This window comes from Myxine glutinosa, chromosome 8 (assembly GCF_964187855.1).
Source record: "Myxine glutinosa chromosome 8, kmMyxGlut1.1, whole genome shotgun sequence".
Classification (NCBI taxonomy): Eukaryota; Metazoa; Chordata; class Myxini; order Myxiniformes; family Myxinidae; genus Myxine; species Myxine glutinosa.
The window spans coordinates 155010558-155033364 of record NC_136268.1 but is presented as its reverse complement, the minus strand read 5'-3'; the positions used below and the strand labels follow the sequence as shown (position 1 = coordinate 155033364).

Here is a 22807-nt window from a genome sequence, read left to right as displayed (position 1 = left end):
TTAGCCCTCTTCCTTTCAAATTTGTAGTTTTTCCTTCCCGAGCTTCCTTCTATATCCATATTGTCCACCCCGTGCATCCTCCCTAACTCTCATTTCACCCCGCACCCATTAATTTATCCAGGGCTGCCTCTATTTTGTCCATCAACTCTACTTTTGATGTTTTCCTCTCCCTCTAATATTCCTTTTGTTCTGTTGCATCCTGATCCACTCGGTGTTCTAGCTCTTCCATTAGCCTTGACTCTGTATACAAAAATAAACTCTCACAAAACCCCAACCCGCTGGTCACGTCCATTCATTTGTTCCTCTATTTTCCCCACCTGTGGACTCAACTTCCTCAGCATATTCAATCATTCTTCCCTCTAGGGCTTCAAGATAGCTGTTCACCACCATCTCAAGTGATCCCTCATCCAAACCATGACCCTTTCTGCTCCGCATTGACCAACCCCAAACACACCTCTTTCAGATTTTCCCGTTTTTCCTCCCATCTCTGTGAACGAGACTTTGTGTCTGCATCCATTTTGTTTACCTCCTGTACTGCCCTTTCCGTCATTCTTCCCCACGTCACTTATCCCTCTAGTTTGTCCCTCAACTATGCTGTTGATGTATTCCCCCGCCCCTTCTCTTTCTACTGTTCTTTTTGTTCTGTTACATCCTGATCCGTTCTGTGTTTAGCTCCTCCATGAGCCTCGACACTGCATACAGAAAAGAAACTCGTCATCATATACTTTGAGTCCATCAAGCTTACATTCTGCCCTCCATGGTGCTCTACTCTGAAGGTATGTGCAAGGATAAAACAAGGCAGTGTTTAAAAAGAAAAACTTTTGTCATCGTGATAAAATATGACGGCCTTCTACAGATATAAAAGTTTGGGTTTTCCATTCATAAGCGCTGGCAATGGGAATAATCTTTTTACTCGTTCATATTACTCGTTCTCCGTCGTCCACCGTGTCCACAAATTCTACTATAAAAGATAAATAAGCACCAAAGGATTAAGAGGATGTGATCCACTTTGGCTGCAATTACCACGCTCGAGGGACATTGGTAACAACGCGTCAAATGTATGGCTGCTGCGTACACCTTGACAGCAGAACCCCCATGATGATGTCACCTTTGGCTCGAATGAGACGCAACTCGGGTCGGGCCCATCAAGATCAGGGCCCATGTTGACGGTTCAAATCTGCTCATGGAGATGAGGTATTTGGTGGGTTGCTCAGCTTGACGCATCTCTCTCTGTACCCAGTCGAACCCAACTGCTCCTGGACTCTGTGTCCTTCTCTCCTGACAAGGTGGAGAAGTTTCTGGCAAACCTCGATTCTGATTCTGCAACTGGACCAGACGGCATCAGCCCACGGGTCCTAAAATCCTGCTCAGCCGCTCTTTCACTCCCTCTCTCTGTTCTCTTCACCCTCTCTTTTGCTCAAGGTCATCTGCCATCTGCTTGGAAATCAGCCAACATCACCGCTTTACACAAAAAGGTGCAAAAACAGATCCTAGCAACTACAGACCAATCAGCCTGCTCCCAATTATCAGCAAAGTCATGGAATCCATCATTGCTTCGGATATCCAATCCTTCCTCTTCTCCAATGGCTTGATCTCCGATCATCAATTTGGATTCAGACCTGGTCACTCGACTCTGGTTGTCTCTGCTGTCTCAACAATGGATGGAGGTCCTCAAGACAAGTACCTGCTTCCATCCGATGTCCAAAACTCTAACATGATCGAGTAAAAAAAAGTTTGTTGTGCTGTGGCTTTAGTACAAAAGTGTATTGTTCAGAGCTCTTCCATAAAAGCTCTTTGGCCTATTGATTAATGTGCAACTTGATGAAAGACAACTTCTTGGGGTGAAGTCGTTCCTTGCAGTTATTAGATACCTCACTGAAATTGTAAGGGGCACTGTATGCTAAAAGGGTTAAATTAACACAGTCGATCGGTCACGCTGAAACATCGGAGGGGTGTGTGAGGATGGAAATGCGTGATAATGTTCTGTCGGTAGCTATCGCTTTTCACTGCGACATGAATAAATGTAGCCATTTCACAGCTCGCCGGTCGCGACTCAAACGGGTGCCGCCATTGGACGATTCAAATGAGGGTTCAAGGGCAATGGACCTGATTACAATACGAGGCGGAATGTCTGTGTCCTCTGCCCACAAATTAGTGTCCAAAGTCGACAGAGCCACTGTCCGTCTTCATTTCCAGCTGAGGGCCTCACGCCGTATGGGGAGAAACGTGTGGCTATGGTCATGTTAGGTTTGTTGGTGACCCGGGACCTCATACGTACGTATGTTTGTGGCCCACTTACTCACCATTTCCTGACTTAGGCTTTGGTCAGCTGGGTCGAAGTCAGTTTTCATACCATTAGCCTAATCCAGTGCAGGAAATACGATTTTGGGCAGCTTAGAGTTTTGACAAATTCCAATGTAGCAATTTAAAGGCAAACATACATGAATCAAAGACGAGGCATCCCATGTGCTGCTCTTTGTTATCTTATTAATTGCAATCGAAAATAGAATGCACGTTTCACCTTTTCCTCGACTTCACCTGAGGATTATTTCCTGGGAATTGTAATATCTCTCTATATATAAAGCTCATTTGACTTTTTGCTCCACCGTGTAACAGCGAAGCGGAGTTGAGTAAAAGAGTGAAAATTCTACAGATGCTGTGATAAATAACTACCTCTGTCGGTTTGAATGTTTGAAAGAGAATAGACATCTGGATAAATTTTTAAATTAAATTTAAATCCCGATTTATATATATATTGTTGTGGATATGAGGATTGTGTTTTTTTTATTGTTGTAAAAATATCGCCCTCCTTCCTCCAGTTGTGTATAAAGGTCAAAAGGGCGTCCCGTAATTAGGTCATAAACAATCACGTTAGCCAATCATAGATTCCCTGCTTGTTGGTAGTTTATTTCCTTATTCTATGTAGGTTAAGGCTCTGTTCCCACTAGTTGACTCTCCATTGCACCGAATTCAAATAGATAGATCCCCTTTCATTTTCATTTAATAAAGCCTCAATTGCCAACTGCATTCGCCGCAGCTATTGGGCGGTTTTCACCGCGACTCCATTAGCCACGAGGTAGGCTTGGAGAAGAAGGGGGAGGAGCTGCCGAATCCTGGGCGTGCCCGCCCATCGTCATCAAGGGTGGAGCCAGAGGGCCCGTGCCAACCAATCAGGGCCGAGGCGAGCTCACCGATGGGCGTGTTCTAGAGGCCGGCGGCTTGATCGCCCGCGGGCGTTATAAAAAGCGCGCGCGGAAGCCTTGAGACAAGTGCGAGAGGAGAGTCAGAGATACGGCAGAAGTGCCAAGTAGAACAAGTGCCAAGTGCGCATTGCCAAATGCGAAGTGCCAAGTGCCAAGAAAGAGTTGCACCAAGGTTGCGTTAAAGAGAGTAGTCCAAAAAGGTTCCAAGAGAGAAGAGTCCAAGTCCAAGGTGGTTGCGTTTAAGGGAGGAGTCCTGAGAAAGCACGGAGAGCGAACCATTGAGTTCTAAGAGTTGCACAAAAAGGAGCTTCAGAGAGAGACACCAAGCTGCGTGATCCAGGAGAGGAGAGAGGGATGCCCCACAGCAGCTTTGAACCACAGCAGCTTTGAAGCATCGCAGCTTTGATCGCCACAGCTTGAGCGTTGACGGCAGCGTTGCTGTTGAGGAAGGGCGGCGGCTGCTCCCTCCCGGCCCGGCCGTCCTCTGGTCCGAGCTGAACCTTCCTCCCGGTCCAGCCAATCATTCCTGCCTGCAAATTCCCCATTCGTGTGAGTCCGTCTTTTGTTTGTTCTGTCCTGGGTTAATTAAGACTGTAGGTAAGCTAGCATTGCACTGTGTCTCCTTGATCCCTTCTGTCTTTATTTTATTATCTTTCCTTCTTCCTTGGTTATTTTGGTCCTGTAAATAGTAATAAATAATAGTCGTAGTTCAAACCTTTTTGCCTTCGTCTTCCTCTTCTTCACATCCGTGTCGTCTTTGTCTTTTCCCTCATTGAATATCTGTGGCACGATTTGGCCAACGTTTCAGGATCGGGTCTAGTCTTGGTAAACGGCTCACGCCGCGGTTCGCTTCGCTCGGCGCAACATCCATTACGCTGCGGCCGTGAGCGGGGGGTGTTCCTTCGCGTACCGGGAAGCGCTGGTATTTAGGTCATAGGACTTGTGGGCCTAAAACCCTATCCAGCGCCGACCGGGCGTGGCGTCATACCCCCGGGACCACGTCGGTCAGCAACAGACGAGGGGCTTAATCCCCCCTCGAAGGGGAACCATAGGCCGACGTCGGGTTCCGCAACAATATATATAAACGCGAGTTGTCTGTGTGTGTCCGCGTTTTATTCAGAGATGGCTGAACGGATCTTCATCAAACTTTCAGAGGTTCATCAGTGAGTGTCTGGGAGTGTTCTAGGCAAACAAAACAAAAAAAAATTGAAACAAAAAGTTCGTTTTTTTGGAGTAAAAAAAAAATCGCTCAATACTGCCGAATCCTTTTTAAATTAATGACAGTTATATACAAGTACAACTTATATACAAGTATATACAAGTACAAGTACACATTCGCATAAATAAATACAAAACAATTACCAGACATTTGAATACAAATAAATCAAACAATTTCAGAAGTGTACGAATTTGGTAGTACGGCTTCTTCTTCCTGATCGGCATCACAACTCAGAAACGTGAGGTACATTCACTCAGAAACGTGAGCCACATTCACTCAGAAACGTGAGACACTCCCCTTCCTCTCCTGCCTCCCTCCTCCCCTCCCCTCCCTCCTCCCGTCCCCTTCAATCCCCTCCCATCCCCTCCTCTCCCCTCCCTTTCCCCCCCCTCTCCTCCACTTTCCCCTTCCCCCTCCTCCCCTCCCCTCCCCCCTCCCCTCCCCCCTCCCCTCCCCCTCCCCTCCCCTCTCCCCCCTCCCCCACCCGGCAATGCCGGGTACTTCTGCTAGTTGGAATATAAATGCGATGTTGAGTACATCCCCGGATGACGTCTCCCTGTGCTCCATCTGGCTGTTTTTTTCATGGTTCCAGAGAAGTTTGAAGCAACTGTTTGGGGAAATGGCTTCAGACGAGGTGGAAATGTGGCCAAGACTGTCCGTTGTAGCTTCAGCTTCAACCGCTCCTACCACGGTGGGTACGAATTCTACATTTTGAGGTTGAAATGGAACTAACGAGTTCCACCGTGCTTACTTGATGAATCCCATCGGATATCTAGAGCACTTGGACATTTTCATTTGCAATGCGTGTGCAGTGGTTGCTCCTCGGACCATCAAAGACAACTATCTGCTGTGCCCGGGACCCGTTGTAAATGAAGTTGGCACGTGAGTTAAGCAACATTTCTAACAGCCAGATTGCCGCTACCACAGGCCAAAATTGTGTTGATTTATGTTTTCTGCACCCGACAAAATGTAATCTTTCTCAACAATATGCCACATGTTGAATGCAACATGGAGGGGGGAGGAGTGAGGGAGTAATTTGGGGCAAACCCAGAATGTAGATTAGTTGGAAAAATTGCATTTTTTTTTAGGTCTTGATGTCTGAATTAATCTGAAATATCTTTTTTTAATGTTGTCCCTCTTCTTTTATGTCCAAATAGTACAGTGTATCTGCAGATCAGCATTAATGAGGGAGTTTCCTTCATATCGAGCTCCATCCATATCTCCATCGTCAGTTGTGTAAGTAACGAGCAGATACTTGCTTTGTGTATCCATCCGCATTTTGCAACTTTTGTTATGTTTCTGCAATTAGAACGGGAAAGCAGTCTGATCTTCCCGCTCGGAATCGCACTTCATTTGATGGAATTAAACAGAGAAATGTGCAAATCTCCTTTGTGCTGAAGTTTTGAAACTGGATTCCTTTTTTGACAGAATTTATATAAAATGTGACAGCATGTCCTAAAAAATGACCTATTTATATGCTGATGCAAATGGATGGGTAAGCTTTGAGATTTTCCTCTCTAAAAGGGTTCCAATATAGAAGAAGAAGAAGCACCTTTAGAGGCCATTTTTCCCCGCAGAGCAGGGGTTGGCCTTTTTGGGCACCGTGGTCCTTTTTTTTGAAGCAATGTTTTACAGCCGGATGCCCTTCCTGCCGCCAACCCTCTTAGTCGCCTCTTGTGACACACAGGGATACCAGTGAACCAAATATGAGGAGAATATTTTGAGTACTTCCTTAATAATTGCAGACAGAATGGAGTAAAACTAAAAAAAAATGTGGTTCCAAAAAAATCAAAATCGTGCACTTATCAAAATCAATAAATCTTGTCTTCCATATAAAGTAAGAACAGTGAAATTATACATCACTTATCTTTGTCGACGAATAAATAAATTGGTAGTGTCACGCTGTCCATTTTAATCCAGATGTAAATGCTTCGTGGAATTGTGTTTGCCAACCAGGAACACGGTACTGACATGTAGGGCCGACTCGGCGGGGGGCGGTGGCTGTGCTCTGGGGGCGGTCAAAGAGCCCCGTGTTTTTTTCCTGAGCACACAGCCTAAGCACAGCTGACAGCACTGACAGCGTCGCCTTGCAGATGTAGATTGCACGGAACGAGGCGGTGGCAGGGACTGGTGCACCAGGCTGACACCTGACAACGGTGCTTACGTCAGGCCTTGTGACGGGCCTCGATGTTCCCTTGGAGCTGGCTCTTGACTTCATTCTAACGCTAGTTCGCAGAGATTTAGCGTGCATCAAATGAGGGTTGAATGGCATGTATTGTTTGGGATTTTAATTTATACTTTTGTTAAAACTCAGAGAGAAGGTAATAAAGAAAACGTGTTGTAGTAAAGAAATTTTACATATTTATAATTATTTATAATTATATTATAAATTCTAATCGATAAAATTATTTATAATTCAATTTCAATTATCTTAGGAGGGCTACCCCAAAAACTCACCTTTTAGTACACGAGTGGTACACAGTTGTTTGCGTATTTGGTAGAAGCAAGATCATCGCACGGTCTATAATCAAAACTAGTGTCTGTAGACAAGTTATTTTTGAAAGTAATTAAAACTTATTCATAATAATAAAAGGCAATGTGTGTGTCAGTCAGTGACGTAGTTAGTGTGTTTCATCCATAACTGCAAAACCATGAAACCTAGCAGCCCGAAACTTTGCATGCGTACTAAGTGGACTCCGAAGGAGTGCATGAATGAAATCTGGCTGTTTGGATAAGTGAAAACACGCCTTTTGATGATAGGTAACCGACTTATTTAATTAAAACAAAAGCAGGCTTTATCCTCGGTCAGCCCGCTGTCCCTCCCAGGGGTCTTAAGCATTGTTTCGGCCTGCTCAAAATGCTTTGCCTTGGAACAGGCCGCAACGGTTTTTGCACGATTAATTCAAATTTATCTCGCTTAACTCAAAATCAAATTTATTTTAAGTGCTCAAAATTAATTTTTCCAATTTCCTGACACATCATCAAATAAATGTCTGATCTTCATACCAATGAATTGCTGTATACGTCGCTTTTGCAGGTGCTAAAGTTTTCAAATTAGGAGTTTTTATGCATTATATTCATTTTAATTATTTATTTTTCCCAACTGTGGTTAAAAACGCTTTATTCACTGTCAGTGAGGAGTAGGTGGGAGTCTGGAGGGAGGTGAGGGGTGGGAGTCTGGAGGGAAGGGAAGGGGTAGGATGCGAGGTCAGGGGAATGGTGGGATGAGTGAGGGGAAGAGGAGGGAGGAGGCAGGGGAATGGGTGGGATGAGGGAGAGAGTGGTAGGGGTGGGGTGTAAGTCTGTAGGGAGTGGAAAGGGTGGGTGGGAGTCTGTAGGGAGGGGAAGGGGTGGGATGTGAGGCCAGAGGAAGTGATGGAGTCGGAGTCTGGAGGGAGGTGAAGTGGTGGGGTGGAAGTCTGGAGGGAGGGGAAGGGGTGCGATGGGAGGCCAGAGGAAGGGTGGCAGAGGGTGGAAGGTGGCAGAGGAATGGTGGGATGAGAGGTGGCAGAGGAATGGTGGGATGAGGGAGGGGAAGGGTGTATACAGTAGCCTGAAGGGAACACTATATATAACCCAATTATAACTCAACCCCAGGGGCCTGCACGAATGCATGCAGCCCCCCCCCCCCCCTCCACACACGTTCATCATCTTCCTCAACGTCCATGCCACATGTGCCAACCACGTGCCCCACACATTCCTCGCTCACCACTCTTACACACAGTAGAGGAGTAGCGGCTGAGACGCGAATAATATCCAGGTTCCTCCTGATGACTAGATTTGCTCTTTGCTCAGGTTCTTTCTGATGCGTCGAATGCAGCATTGCGTCTTTTATTTGAATATTCAGTGTTTTTTTACGTTGTGATGGCAGACGGATCGATTTAAAGCACTTCGTTATTTAAAAAATGCCACTGCTTATTCTGAGACATTTAAATAGCTGTGACTACCAGTATTTATGCCCTCGGTTTTTGTTTGTTTTGATTGGTTGAGAATTTGATGAAAACTTAAAAGGTGTGGGTTAGTACCTGCTCATTAAATTTGGATGTTACGTTCTGATAATTACTACGCGTGGCTTCGTTTGCATGCACACAGTCGATTACATAGCTTCGCGATTCGACCTGGCGTTGGGACACACAAGACCAAATGTTCATTTTTACCAACAAGACAGATGGATATGTTGAACCGCCCCCCCCGAACAAGTAACAACCTATTCGGCTCGTCGCGGAAACTGTCGCAATGTCAACGGCAATAAAAAACAAACTCATTTTGCGTACATCCCTGCTGCCGTGAGTTATGGTGATCATTATGTGTAGCTTCCAATTTCGAAGTCGGTGAATTTTGAGGCTGTTTGACCACAGGATGCAGGAATCCTTGGAAGAGAGTGAATGGAGGAATGTGTGAGCAGAATTCGTTTGGATAGGTTGTGGAGAGGAATATGAAAGGGAATGGCAAAGTCGGGATGGTTAAGTTGTCGGGTAGAAAGACTCTTTGCTTTTTCGATACACCTTTTTGGGACTTCGGTGAGACCCGGATCACAGCAGAGATTAATTTGGGTGTGATCCTATTTCATACCTATGGTGATGATTGGTCATGACTTCCAGCATTTCAATCTGACAAACAAATTTATTTTCTCTGGGCCACTGCAACTACTGTTCGCTGATTTCATGTATGGGTTTGTTAAACCAACTACAGTATAATTACAAGTTATACTTCTTAATTTGTGGTATCTCTTCTTCTTGGTTAATTTACTATATGGAAGAGAACAAGTGTGATTTGTGAGTGATTATAATGTTTTTAATCAAAGGGGTCCTCATGAACTGCTATATATATACACTACATGGCCAAAAGTATGTGGACACCCAAACATCACACCCGTATGTGCTCGTCGAACATCTCATTCCAAAATCATGGGCATTAATATAGAGTTTGTCCCCCCCCTTTTGCTGCTATAACAGCCTCCACTCTTCTGGGAAGGCTTTCCACTAGATATTGGAACATTGCTGCGAGGATTTGCTTCCATTCAGCCACAAGAGCATTAATGAGGTCGGGCACTGATGTTGGGCGATTAGGCCTGGCTCGCAGTTGGCGTTACAATTCATCCCAAATGTGCTTGATGGGGTTGAGGTCAGGGCTTTGTGCAGGCCAGTCAAGTTTTTCCACACCGATCTCGACAAACCATTTCTGTATGGACCTCGCTTTGTGCACGGGGGCATTGTCATGCTAAAACAGGAAAGGGCCTTCCCCAAACTGTTACCACAAAGTTGGAAGCACACAATCGTCTAGAATGTCATTGTATGCTGTAGCGTTAAGATTTCCCTTCACTGGAACTAAGTGGCCGAGCCCGAACCATGAAAAACAGCCCCGGACCATTATTCCTCCTCCACCAAACCTTACAGTTGGCACTATGCATTCGGGCAGGTCGCATTCTCCTGGCATCTGCCAAACCCAGATTCGTCCGTCGGACTGCCAGATGGTGAAGTGTGATTCATCACTCCAGATAACATGGTTCCACTGCCCCAGAGTCCAATGGCGGCGAGCTTTACACCACTCTAGCCGAAGCTTGGCAAAAGAGGATGAAAAATACAGTTAAACACGCGAAACCTGGACCTTTCGTGGCAGAGCTGTTGTTGTTGTTGTTGTTCATGTGCTCCTTCCGTGTCCATCACGCTTTATTCTAAAAGCTTAAATGGTTCCTGTCACCACACATTAAAGATCTTCTTCATCCAATTCACAAAGATAGACGGACTTTAAAAATAGAAACCTGTATCTTTATGTTTAAACGGACATTAGGGGACCGAGTCTATAAGAGACTTGGTCTCCTTTTGTTATTGGACTCGTTATTATTCTTTCCGCCAAATTTTGTTGAAGCTATCATCGGCACTGTTGCTCAGATCGACGATCAAGTTGAAACTTTCCAGGAATGTTGGGGCCAATGGGAATTGATGCTATCTTGTTCCCGAATTTTGATTTTGCAATCACCATGGCAACTAGCTTGGATTTAAGCGAAAAATTTAAAGATATTCTTCTCCGAAACCGCAAATGCTATCGATTTGGTTCTTGTCATGTTATGATCGACTTCCCATGGTGCAAGAAAGTTGTACGAGATGACGTCATTGGTGAAGCGGTTTGGCAGCTACGCTGAGGTAAAAAGAATTCTATCCGATTAACACAAAACATTTTCTGTGGCATCTATTCATCAATAAGAACTTGAATATCAAAAAAAAAATGATCGGTCACATGGTCTGGCAATGAAAAAGAAAACAAAATTGATCAAAATTGATGATGTCATAGGTCACGTGACTAGGCGGCTATATTGGATTTCATGAAAACCTTTAAAATGCATCTCGGCCTTAATTTTTCGATCGATTGAGTTGAAACTTGGACCACTTATAGTATGCCAATTGCCTTGATGTATATCCTCTGGATGACGTCATAGGTCACGTAGCATTGCGGCCATATTGGATTTCATGGAAAACCTCTAAAATGCACCTCCTCCATGTTTCGGATCAATTCAGTTCAAACTTTGCATAATTGTGCCCGTGCTGCCGTTGTCAAGGGCGTTGTTGCACACTTGTCCAATCAGAATGGGGCGTCTTGGTCCCCGGGGCATCACTTCTCGCAGTTTTAAATTCTTCTTGTTTCCATACTTTTTCCAGTAACATCCCTACATCCTTTTTCGTTTTTTAAAATGTTTTTATTACTTGTTAAAAAGCTTTCCAACGACCTCAAAGTAAATCGAATGAAATTGACTGTGAATCATTTTCTCGACTTTACGTCATTTCCTCCATCTGGCGGAAGGACCATTAGGACGTCAGTCAGCGTTATCTTCATTCTTAACATACTCGGCATTAGGCCCACATAAGCTATCCTGGCAAATAATAAACAGCGATTGACATTTCACTTGGTTCATTGTTGGCCACATATCACACTCTGGGTGACCCATACTACTATCTATCCCCATCCAAAACCTTGATCTTTTCTACCCCCGCTAATTTCGGTCCCCTTGTGTTTTATACTTATCCCCCCCCCCCCCCCCCCTTTCCCATGCCTCCTGCCCCCAAGCCCTCTCCCTCCCACACTTCTCCCTGCTCTCAAATGTTGTGGTTGTGTGCTTCCCCTTCTCTCCCCATCTTGTCTTCCGCTCCCTCTTTTTGTGTATTTTGTTTGTCTGGTTGATTTGTTTGTGAAATAAATGTTAGCTCTTTCACGAGCCTCGATTCAGTATACAAAAAAAAGAAAAAAAAAAAAGAAAAAAAAAAGGTTTGGTTACAATCGGTACAGGCTTAGCCGAGATATGACAATACATTACCAATGATGGGGTGGAAAGACTGATACACCAGAGACAGACAGAACTGGTCATTCTAATACTTCGCTACCCCCTCTGGAACCTCGGTATGAATCGATTCTTCACCTGAAGATCTGTCACCATATTATTAGCCCTCCAATAGAAAGGGCCCCCACGTGAGGTTTGCAGGGGGGCCCCCACATACCCAGCGGAGGCTCTGGTTACACCTGAGATAATTTGCGATTGTTATAATAAGGGGGGTGGACACTTATCCAACCAAGATATTCTAGTTTTGTGTTTTTAAATAATATTTCTGAAATTAGTAGAATTTGTTTTTCACTTGGAAGTTGTGGGTTACGATGTGTAAATAAAGGTGGGAAAAGTCTGATTAAATGCAATTTTATTCCAGGCTGTAAGTTAACAAAAGGTGAAAATTTTTCGATGCGTCCTGTTCATGCTCCTCGATCACAACATGTAAAAGCAATATTTATGTTGCATCTTCCCAGCGAAGTTAATTTCACATGTGACTTTTAGCGCGGTGTTGTGATGTTCTTTACTGAAGCCAAATCTTGGTAGAACTATCACACATCTTAAAATTCTGGTGAGAAAATCAATGATTCTTTGAAAACAAGGAAAACGGCCGAACATTGGGCATACTGACACGCTGCAAGTGCTGTGACACATGACAGAACAACAACACAATGGAATTTATGAGCCCGAGGCTAATTATGCGTTGTGTTTTCAAACAGACAAGCCCTCCCCATCCGACGACTGCCTCCTCTGCTCCTCTCTCCACTGCCTGACTCATTAAAGGAAATTAACACCAGCATCGCATTGACAATCCTGTTGCATAATTAGATTTTACCAAAATGAAAATAGGTCATATGATTTGCTGCGCTGCAGCGCTGATGTTAAAGCTCACGCTTTCACAAATGCAACTTGTTGTCATCTTGTCAATGCATCCTGACGGAGCCCACATGCGGAGCTTTAAAATCAATTTCCGATGTAGATTTTGTAGAACAACCATTTACTTCACACCATTGTAGTTTGTAGTTAAAAAACAATTATCTTATATTTTATTGAAAACTATAAATAATGTAAAAACGTGATTCTTCATGATGTGAATAATGTGCAACTATAAATATAATAATAACTACAAATAATGTGCTCCTAGCAAGCATGTTATCAAATACTGATAGTTATCATAAATATGGTATTTTATATTGCACACCGCTCCTATGCCATCTGCAGGCGCTGCATGACGTCATTGCCGGGCACCGAATGGGGCCTGGCAATGACGCACGCTGAAAGGGAGTACTCAGTTTTCACTCCGGTTTCTTGTTGTACACCGCTCCTTTCCTATGCCATCTACAGGCGCGGCATGACACGTGCTGAAAGGGAGTACTCAGTTTTCACTCCGGTTTCTTGTTGTACACCGCTCCTTTCCTATGCCATCTACAGGCGTGGCATGACGCGTGCTGAAAGGGAGTACTCGGTTTTCACTCCGGTTTCTTGTTGTACACCGCTCCTTTCCTATGCCATCTACAGGCACGGCATGACACGTGCTGAAAGGGAGTACTCGGTTTTCACTCCGGTTTCTTGTTGTACACCGCTCCTTTCCTATGCCATCTACAGGCGCGGCATGACGCGTGCTGAAAAGGAGTACTCGGTTTTCACTCCGGTTTCTTGTTGTACACCACTCCTTTCCTATGCCATCTACAGGCGTGGCATGACGCATGCTAAAAGGGAGTACTCAGTTTTCACTCAGGTTTCTTGTTGTACACCGCTCCTTTCCTATGCCATCTACAGGCGCGGCATGACGCGTGCTGAAAGGGAGTACTCAGTTTTCACTCTGAATGTTGTACACCGCTCCTTTCCTATGCCATCTACAGGCGCTGCATGACGTCATTGCCAGGCACTGAAGTGGGCCCAGCAATGATGCGCGCTGAAAGGGAGTACTCAGTTTTCACTCTGATTTTTGTACACCGCACCTTTCCTATGCCATCTGCAGGCGCTGCATGACGTCATTCCCAGGCACTGAAGTGGGCCCAGCAAAGACGCGCTGAAAGGGAGTACGCAGTTTTCACTCTTGTGTTTGTGTTTTGTGTTTTGTTTGTTTGCCCGGGTGATATCTCAGCCATCTTTTGAGATAGGAAGCTGAAACTTCGTCACAATAGTGAGCAAGTACTTTGTCAAAAACGCAATTTTTTTGTTTTTTGATTATTCAATTAATTGATGAGTTACTTAATTATTATCGATTCATTAAGTCCTTTTTATTTCCTTTCTCATCTGGGCAATATCTCAGGCACCTTTTGAGTTAGGAAGCTGATATTTGGACATGCCAATGACCAAGTGATTTGGCTGTAAAGGCTATTTTTGATTTATTAATTAATCAATTAATCGATTAATTATTTAATTCTTCGATTAATGACTTACTTAATTAATTTTTTTAAAGTTAAGATGCAGATGGAACGATGGTGGTTTAGGTATTCTATTAGCCAATTGATTAATAATTTAATTATTTTACTATTATTGTTTATTTATTTTAGTTATTACTCACTTATTTATTTTCTTTCTCATCTGGGCAATATCTCAGGCACCTTTTGAGCTAGGAAGTTGATATTTGGACATGACAGTGACCATGTGATGTGGCTATAAAGGATATTTAGATTTATTGCTTAATCGATTAATTATTTAATTACTCGATTAATGATTTAGTTAATTCATTTTTTTTAAGTTGCAGATCCAGATGAAACGGTGGTGGTTTAGGTGTTCTATTAGCAAATTGATTAATTGTTTAATTATTTCATGATTATTATTTATTTTCATTATTAATGATTCATTTATTTTCCTTCTTATCTGGGCAATATCTCAGGCACCTTTTGAGCTAGGAAGCTGATATTTGGACATGACAGTGACCAAATGATGTGGCTATAAAGGATATTTTTGATTTATTGATAAATCAATTAATCGATGAATTACTTATTAATTAATCAATTAATTAATTAATGTTTTCGATTAATGACTTATTTAATTAATTTTCAAAAAGATACAGCTTCGCATCAAGCACTGGTAGTTTAGGTATGCTATTAGCCAATTGATTAAGAAAATATTTTATGATCATTATTTGTTGATTTCAATTATGCAATTAATCAATCAATTTTTGTACACCTCTCCCTCCCAATACAGTCTCTATGAGCTGCACGGCGGTATTGCCGGGCGCCTAAGGTGGCCCGGCAATGCTGCGCTGGAGGATATTAATTTTTTGGGCATGGGGGCGGTGTACTTTGAATGTCTAGACATACCTTGGACATACACCTCGACATACTTTGGACAGTCTGCTATTCTACCCTGCTTACCAAGCTGTCTGCCTGCAGTGTACAAGGGCATAACAAGGCTACTTTAATACCTGGTTTTCTCACTTCCTCGACTCATGCAATTAACATGTCATGTCAATCAAATAATTTCCTTTCCTCCCCCAGTGGAGGCTGCAGTTCCCCAATTTAGTGTCTTGACCCAGTCTGGTTCCTCATCTACACAAATTATCTCTCTTATATCTCTGGAAAAATCCTCTTCCTTTTTACATATGACTCCACATTGTGTTATACAGTTCCCCCATCCTACCAGCTGCATCATAAACAGTACTTCATCCTACCAGCTGCATCACTATGTGCTAATCTGGAATTGATTAGATGTTGGTCTGACAAATGCAAAATGTCTATAAATCCTGGAAAATATCAGTTTCACGCTGTCACATTGGAATGATCATAAAATGAACCCGCATGTTTATTAACATACCGGTAGTCAGTAATTGGAAGAGGTTCATTCTCTTGGGGTTCTTGGCCACACTATTAGCCATTGCCTCTCCTGGGCTAACCACATAGTGGAGCAGGTCTACAAAGCCAGACATACTCTGGGCATCCTCTGGCATCCGTATTAATTACTTCAAAAAGCAGAATCGCTCAGCCTTACAAGGCTTTTAGCCATAGCTCAGGATGGAATTTCTCTCCACCATGGCCTGGCGCCCCAGCATTGCGTCTGTTTCTCCTAGAATCCGTATAATCTAAAACTATCAACATTATTGCCGAAGCACGACGTGTTTTCACATCACAGATGGATCACTGGCCTCTAGCTCTTTCTTCAATGTTTTTCCTTCAGTCTACCTCCCAATGCTCTCTCACATGTCTAACCCTCCCTAGCTCCTCCTCTACTTGCATGTTTCTCCAGTACCGCCTCCTCCACCCCCTCCTCGTTAAACTCTCCAAATAGAAACTTCCACCCACCTTCATTCCTTTTTCCTCTTTTTGCCCACTTTGGAACTATTTTCCAGAGTTGGTTCAGTCATACACTTCCCTCCAGGACTTCAAGCAGGCAGGGCACCACCATCTCTTGCCATCGCCCACATCTACCCATGATGTTTCATAACTGCATTAACTATATCTATCTAACACTAGAGGAACTCAGGTGGAGATTCAAACTCTTACCTGCAGGGTGCAGGCATACATGGAAACGTGCACCACTGAGGTTCCCATGGGAAGAGTTAATTTAGACTAGCATGGAGGGGGGGGGGGGGGGGGTTAATATATATAATCCTAGCCACCTGGGGTAATTGATTATGTAAGAGCTGATTAGTTATTCCCTCCAATTATGATTTGAGGAATTTCATGCCAGAGGGTGGAGCCATCAGCAAATAGATAGAAGATTTTCCAGAGAATCAGAGTGATCATTTATGAAGATCAGAAATAAGACTGGACTCAGAACACTGCTCTGGGGCACTTCAAGGCTAACCCTAACATCTCAAACAACAATACAAAGTGTATAATATATTTACCTGAAAATACCATAAACAAGACTCACGTTTCACAATTTTTGAGTAGACTTATTAATGATTTGTATATTTATCAACACAGAAATTTATATAATACTAGCTGAATGCACCCGGTGTTGCCCAGGTTCTTTTTGAATGAATTTACTACTATAATTCAGCTTTTACTCGTGGCCGTAGAAGATTGACTACTATTATTCAGCTCAGCTTTTAATTGCGAAGTGGGCCCAGCCCGGCCGAGGCGGCCTCGACCGGCCTCGCCACCTAGCCTATAACCTTCCCGGGGCCCGTCCCGACATTTTTTGTTTCAGAGGTTTCCTCCTATCTTTCACCGTTCAGGAGATTAGTGCGTGCAAACAAACAAACAAAAACTTTCTTTCATATATATAGATAGAAGATGACAGTTTTGTGCAACAAATTGGAGTGCTCATTTTTTTTTTTCTTGTATTTCGTTGAAAAGAACGTTCTCGTAAATGTTTAAAACAATGCCATATATTTTGAAACTTAAATTGGGAGGGAGAGGTAGATGGAGGGTGGAATAGTGAGAGGGAGAGTAGGGGAAGGGAAGAGAAAGAAAGAGAGAAGAAAGGGACAGAGATAGACATGGACACACACCGAAACACCTACAAGTGCTAAATGGGGGTAGTACTGATATGTGATGTTCCTGAATTATTTCTAGCATTCACTGGTTTGTACACAGAGCAGTTTATGCTGTTATTTAATTCCAATCTATGTTTGACACTGCTCATACCATAGGCCACGGGGATGTGGTTTGGCTAGAGGTGAACCATAGGCCACGGGGATGTGGTTTGGCTAGAGCCCAGTGATCTCAATTTAAGTAAAAATTGTTTTTGGCCCCATTTTATATATACCTGAACATCGATCCATTTGTTTCTATGTCCATTGGTTCACTCAAACTACATCGGTCTCTGAATATTTTTCAACTTATGTGCAAATTTTTTTTTTTTTTTTCGTGAGAAAGAATATTTGGATGGAAGGGCAATGCATGTGATCATGTCATTGAAAAACTCAAACATGTTGATCCTTTTTATTCATTTTTCATGTCATTGAAAAACTCCAACATGTTGATCCTTTTTATTCATTTTTTTTCACCTTACACTGTACTTTAATGGCGCCAGGAAGGGCATCCGGCCATAAAAAAAACATTGCCTCAAACAGGGAACCATGATTGTCATGGGGCCTGCAAGGCTAACCCCTGCCCCAGCGGGGAAAATGGCCTTAAAACGATCATTCATATTCATTCATACTGTACTTTAATGCTCTTGTTCGTTGATGGACATTATCGGGCCATCTCAAAGACAAAATGAAATAACTTACGTTTTTCATTAGAGAAAAGAAAGTGATGTGAAATAAGTAGGTAGAGAATAAATGTACACGATTAATATCTATTTAGCTTTTAAAATTTAAGTTCAACAATGCTTGAATTCACAACTAACTTTGATAATGTTAAAGAGCAATACATTTGCTTTTGAGCTGTCATTTCTCTTTATTTTCAACTGCATTTCCTGTCCCAAAGGAAAGAAACCACGTCTTGGAGCAGAAAAATCTCTTGGAAGGAATGTTCAGCCAACTGTTTGTCTGTTTGTATTTAATTGTGGAATTTAAACATCTGAGGATATTTTTCGGCAACGTATGACTTCACATCTGAAACTCGAGGTTCTCATTTGGTTGAATGTGGATCAGACTTTGTTAAACTTCAAAAGTTTCCTGTTTAAAGTGATTTTGTAATGAAATGATCATGTATTTTTATTATTTTTTGTATACAAGATCGAGGCTCGTGTAAGAGCATCAATCACAAAAAACAACAACAAATGGACACACAAAACATACAATAAAGGGCGCGGGAGACAAGATGGGGAGAGAGAGGGGAACGCACAAGAGTACAACAGCAGAGAACAGGGACAAGAGTATTTTGTGAATGGTTGAATTATCGCAAGAATGAACAACTCGGATGCTAATGAAATGATTTGGAGAACTAATAGATGCATCATGTCTTGGACACTAATAATCCATTTCCTTCTTATCGGCATTCTTTGGTTTACATCATTGTTGGGAGTGTGACTTTCTTGCTGATGCAGTGCCCCCTGTAGGTTAGATGAAGCATTTGTAATTTATTTGACGTGGGAAAATTACATGCCCAGACCAAGAATCGAACCCAGATCCTTTGGGAAATCGTCACAGTGCTCTGCCATCTGAGATATCTAGGTGACCCTTACCAAGCTAAAATAATGCATGCATGCTTCAAAAAATTCTCCATAAAATTCACAATCACATAAATCTCCCAGGTTTTTCCATAAAATTCACAATCACATAAATCTCCCTGGGTTTTCCATAAAATTCACGAACACATAAATCTCCCAGGTTTTACCATAAAATTCACAATCACATAAATAAATCTTGCAGGTTTTTCCATAAAATTCACAATCACATAAATCTTCCATGTTTTTCCATTAAATTCACAATCACATAAATCTCCCCGGGTTTTCCATAAAATTCACAAACACGTAAATGTTCCAGGTTTTTTCATAAAATTTCCAATCACATAAATATCCCAGGTTTTTCCATAAAATTCACAATCACATAAATAAATCTTGCAGGTTTTTCCATAAAATTCACGAACACATAAATCTCCCAGGTTTTACCATAAAATTCACAATCACATAAATAAATCTTGCAGGTTTTTCCATAAAATTCACGAACACATAAATCTTCCAAGTTTTTCCATTAAATTCACAATCGCATAAATAAATCTTGCAGGTTTTTCCATAAAATTCACAATCACATAAATCTTCCAAGTTTTTTCATAAATTTTCCAATCACATAAATCTCCAAGGTTTTTCCATAAAATTCACATCACATAAATTTTCCATGTTTTTCCATAAAATTCACAATCACATAAATCTTCCAGGTTTTTCCATTAAATTCACAATCGCATAAATCTCCCCGGGTTTTCCATAAAATTCACAATCACATAAATCTCCCAGGTTTCACCATAAAATTCACAATCACATAAATCTCCCAGGTTTTTCCATAAAATTCACAATCACATAAATCTCCCAGGTTTTACCATAAAAATCACATTCACATAAATCTCCCAGGTTTTACCATAAAAATCACATTCACATAAATCTTCCAGGTTTTTCCATAAAATTCACAATCACATAAATCTTCCAGGTTTTTCCATAAAATTCACAATCACATAAATCTCCCAGGTTTTTCCATAAAAATCACAATCACATAAATCTTCCAGGTTTTTCCATAAAAATCACAATCACATAAATCTTCCAGGTTTTATCATAAAATCACAATCACATAAATCTTCCAGGTTTTTCCATAAAAAATACAATCACATAAATCTTCCAGGTTTTTCCATAAAATTCACAATCACATAAATCTTCCAGGTTTTTCCATAAAAATCACAATCACATAAATCTTCCAGGTTTTTCCATAAAAATCACAATCACATAAATCTCCCAGGTTTTATCATAAAATTCACAAACACATAAATCTCCCAGGTTTTACCATAAAATTCACAATCACATAAATAAATCCTGCAGGTTTTTCCATAAAAATCACAATCACATAAATCTTCCAGGTTTTTCCATAAAAATGACAATCACATAAATCTCCCAGGTTTTATCATAAAATTCACAATCACATAAATCTTCCAGGTTTTTCCATAAAAATGACAATCACATAAATCTCCCAGGTTTTATCATAAAATTCACAATCACATAAATCTTCCAGGTTTTTCCATAAAAATGACAATCACATAAATCTCCCAGGTTTTATCATAAAATTCACAATCACATAAATCTTCCAGGTTTTATCATAAAATCACAATCACATAAATAAATAAAACTTCCAGGTTTTTCCATAAAAATCACAATCACATAAATCTCCCAGGTTTTATCATAAAATTCACAATCACATAAATTAATAAAACTTCCAGGTTTTTCCATAAAAATCACAATCACATAAATCTCCCAGGTTTTATCATAAAATTCACAATCACATAAATAAATAAAACTTCCAGGTTTTTCCATAAAAATCACAATCACATAAATCTGCCAGGTTTTATCATAAAATTCACAATCACATAAATAAATAAAACTTCCAGGTTTTTCCATAAAAATCACAATCACATAAATCTCCCAGGTTTTATCATAAAATTCACAATCACATAAATCTCCCAGGTTTTATCATAAAATTCACAATCACATAAATAAATAAAACTTCCACGTTTTTCCATAAAAATCACAATCACATAAATCTTCCAGGTTTTTCCATAAAAATCACAATCACATAAATCTCCCAGGTTTTATCATAAAATTCACAATCACATAAATAAATAAAACTTCCACGTTTTTCCATAAAAATCACAATCACATAAATCTTCCAGGTTTTTCCATAAAAATCACAATCACATAAATCTCCCAGGTTTTATCATAAAATTCACAATCACATAAATCTTCCAGGTTTTTCCATAAAAATCACAATCACATAAATCTCCCAGGTTTGATCATAAAATTCACAATCACATAAATAAATAAAACTTCCAGGTTTTATCATAAAATTCACAATCACATAAATAAATAAAACTTCCACGTTTTTCCATAAAAATCACAATCACATGAATCTTCCAGGTTTTTCCATAAAAATCACAATCACATAAATCTCCCAGGTTTTATCATAAAATTCACAATCACATAAATAAATAAAACTTCCAGGTTTTATCATAAAATTCTCAATCACATAAATAAATAAAACTTCCAGGTTTTTCCATAAAAATCACAATCACATAAATCTCCCAGGTTTTATCATAAAATTCACAATCACATAAATCTCCCAGGTTTTATCATAAAATTCACAATCACATAAATCTTCCAGGTTTTATCATAAAATCACAATCACATAAATAAATAAAACTTCCAGGTTTTTCCATAAAAATCACAATCACATAAATCTCCCAGGTTTTATCATAAAATTCACAATCACATAAATTAATAAAACTTCCAGGTTTTTCCATAAAAATCACAATCACATAAATCTCCCAGGTTTTATCATAAAATTCACAATCACATAAATAAATAAAACTTCCAGGTTTTTCCATAAAAATCACAATCACATAAATCTGCCAGGTTTTATCATAAAATTCACAATCACATAAATAAATAAAACTTCCAGGTTTTTCCATAAAAATCACAATCACATAAATCTCCCAGGTTTTATCATAAAATTCACAATCACATAAATCTCCCAGGTTTTATCATAAAATTCACAATCACATAAATAAATAAAACTTCCACGTTTTTCCATAAAAATCACAATCACATAAATCTTCCAGGTTTTTCCATAAAAATCACAATCACATAAATCTCCCAGGTTTTATCATAAAATTCACAATCACATAAATAAATAAAACTTCCACGTTTTTCCATAAAAATCACAATCACATAAATCTTCCAGGTTTTTCCATAAAAATCACAATCACATAAATCTCCCAGGTTTTATCATAAAATTCACAATCACATAAATCTTCCAGGTTTTTCCATAAAAATCACAATCACATAAATCTCCCAGGTTTGATCATAAAATTCACAATCACATAAATAAATAAAACTTCCAGGTTTTATCATAAAATTCACAATCACATAAATAAATAAAACTTCCACGTTTTTCCATAAAAATCACAATCACATAAATCTTCCAGGTTTTTCCATAAAAATCACAATCACATAAATCTCCCAGGTTTTATCATAAAATTCACAATCACATAAATAAATAAAACTTCCAGGTTTTTCCATAAAAATCACAATCACATAAATCTCCCAGGTTTTATCATAAAATTCACAATCACATAAATCTCCCAGGTTTTATCATAAAATTCACAATCACATAAATCTTCCAGGTTTTTCCATAAAAATCACAATCACATAAATCTCCCAGGTTTGATCATAAAATTCACAATCACATAAATAAATAAAACTTCCAGGTTTTATCATAAAATTCACAATCACATAAATAAATAAAACTTCCACGTTTTTCCATAAAAATCACAATCACATAAATCTTCCAGGTTTTTCCATAAAAATCACAATCACATAAATCTCCCAGGTTTTATCATAAAATTCACAATCACATAAATAAATAAAACTTCCAGGTTTTTCCATAAAAATCACAATCACATAAATCTCCCAGGTTTTATCATAAAATTCACAATCACATAAATCTCCCAGGTTTTATCATAAAAT

At 40.4% G+C, this 22807-nt stretch overlaps 1 protein-coding gene across 3 annotated transcripts in view; it reads left to right on the top strand.

The window, feature by feature from the left end:
* ANTXR2 (ANTXR cell adhesion molecule 2) overlaps window positions 1–22807 on the top strand; it is a 154183-nt gene that overhangs the window by 97160 nt on the left and 34216 nt on the right. For all 3 annotated transcript variants that reach the window (XM_068125462.2, XM_068125464.2, XM_068125463.2), the window contains 3 exons: window positions 5015–5113; window positions 5235–5304; window positions 5580–5658. In XM_068125462.2, the coding sequence (XP_067981563.2) occupies window positions 5015–5113; window positions 5235–5304; window positions 5580–5658 (248 nt within the window). The remainder of the gene's footprint in view (window positions 1–5014; window positions 5114–5234; window positions 5305–5579; window positions 5659–22807) is intronic.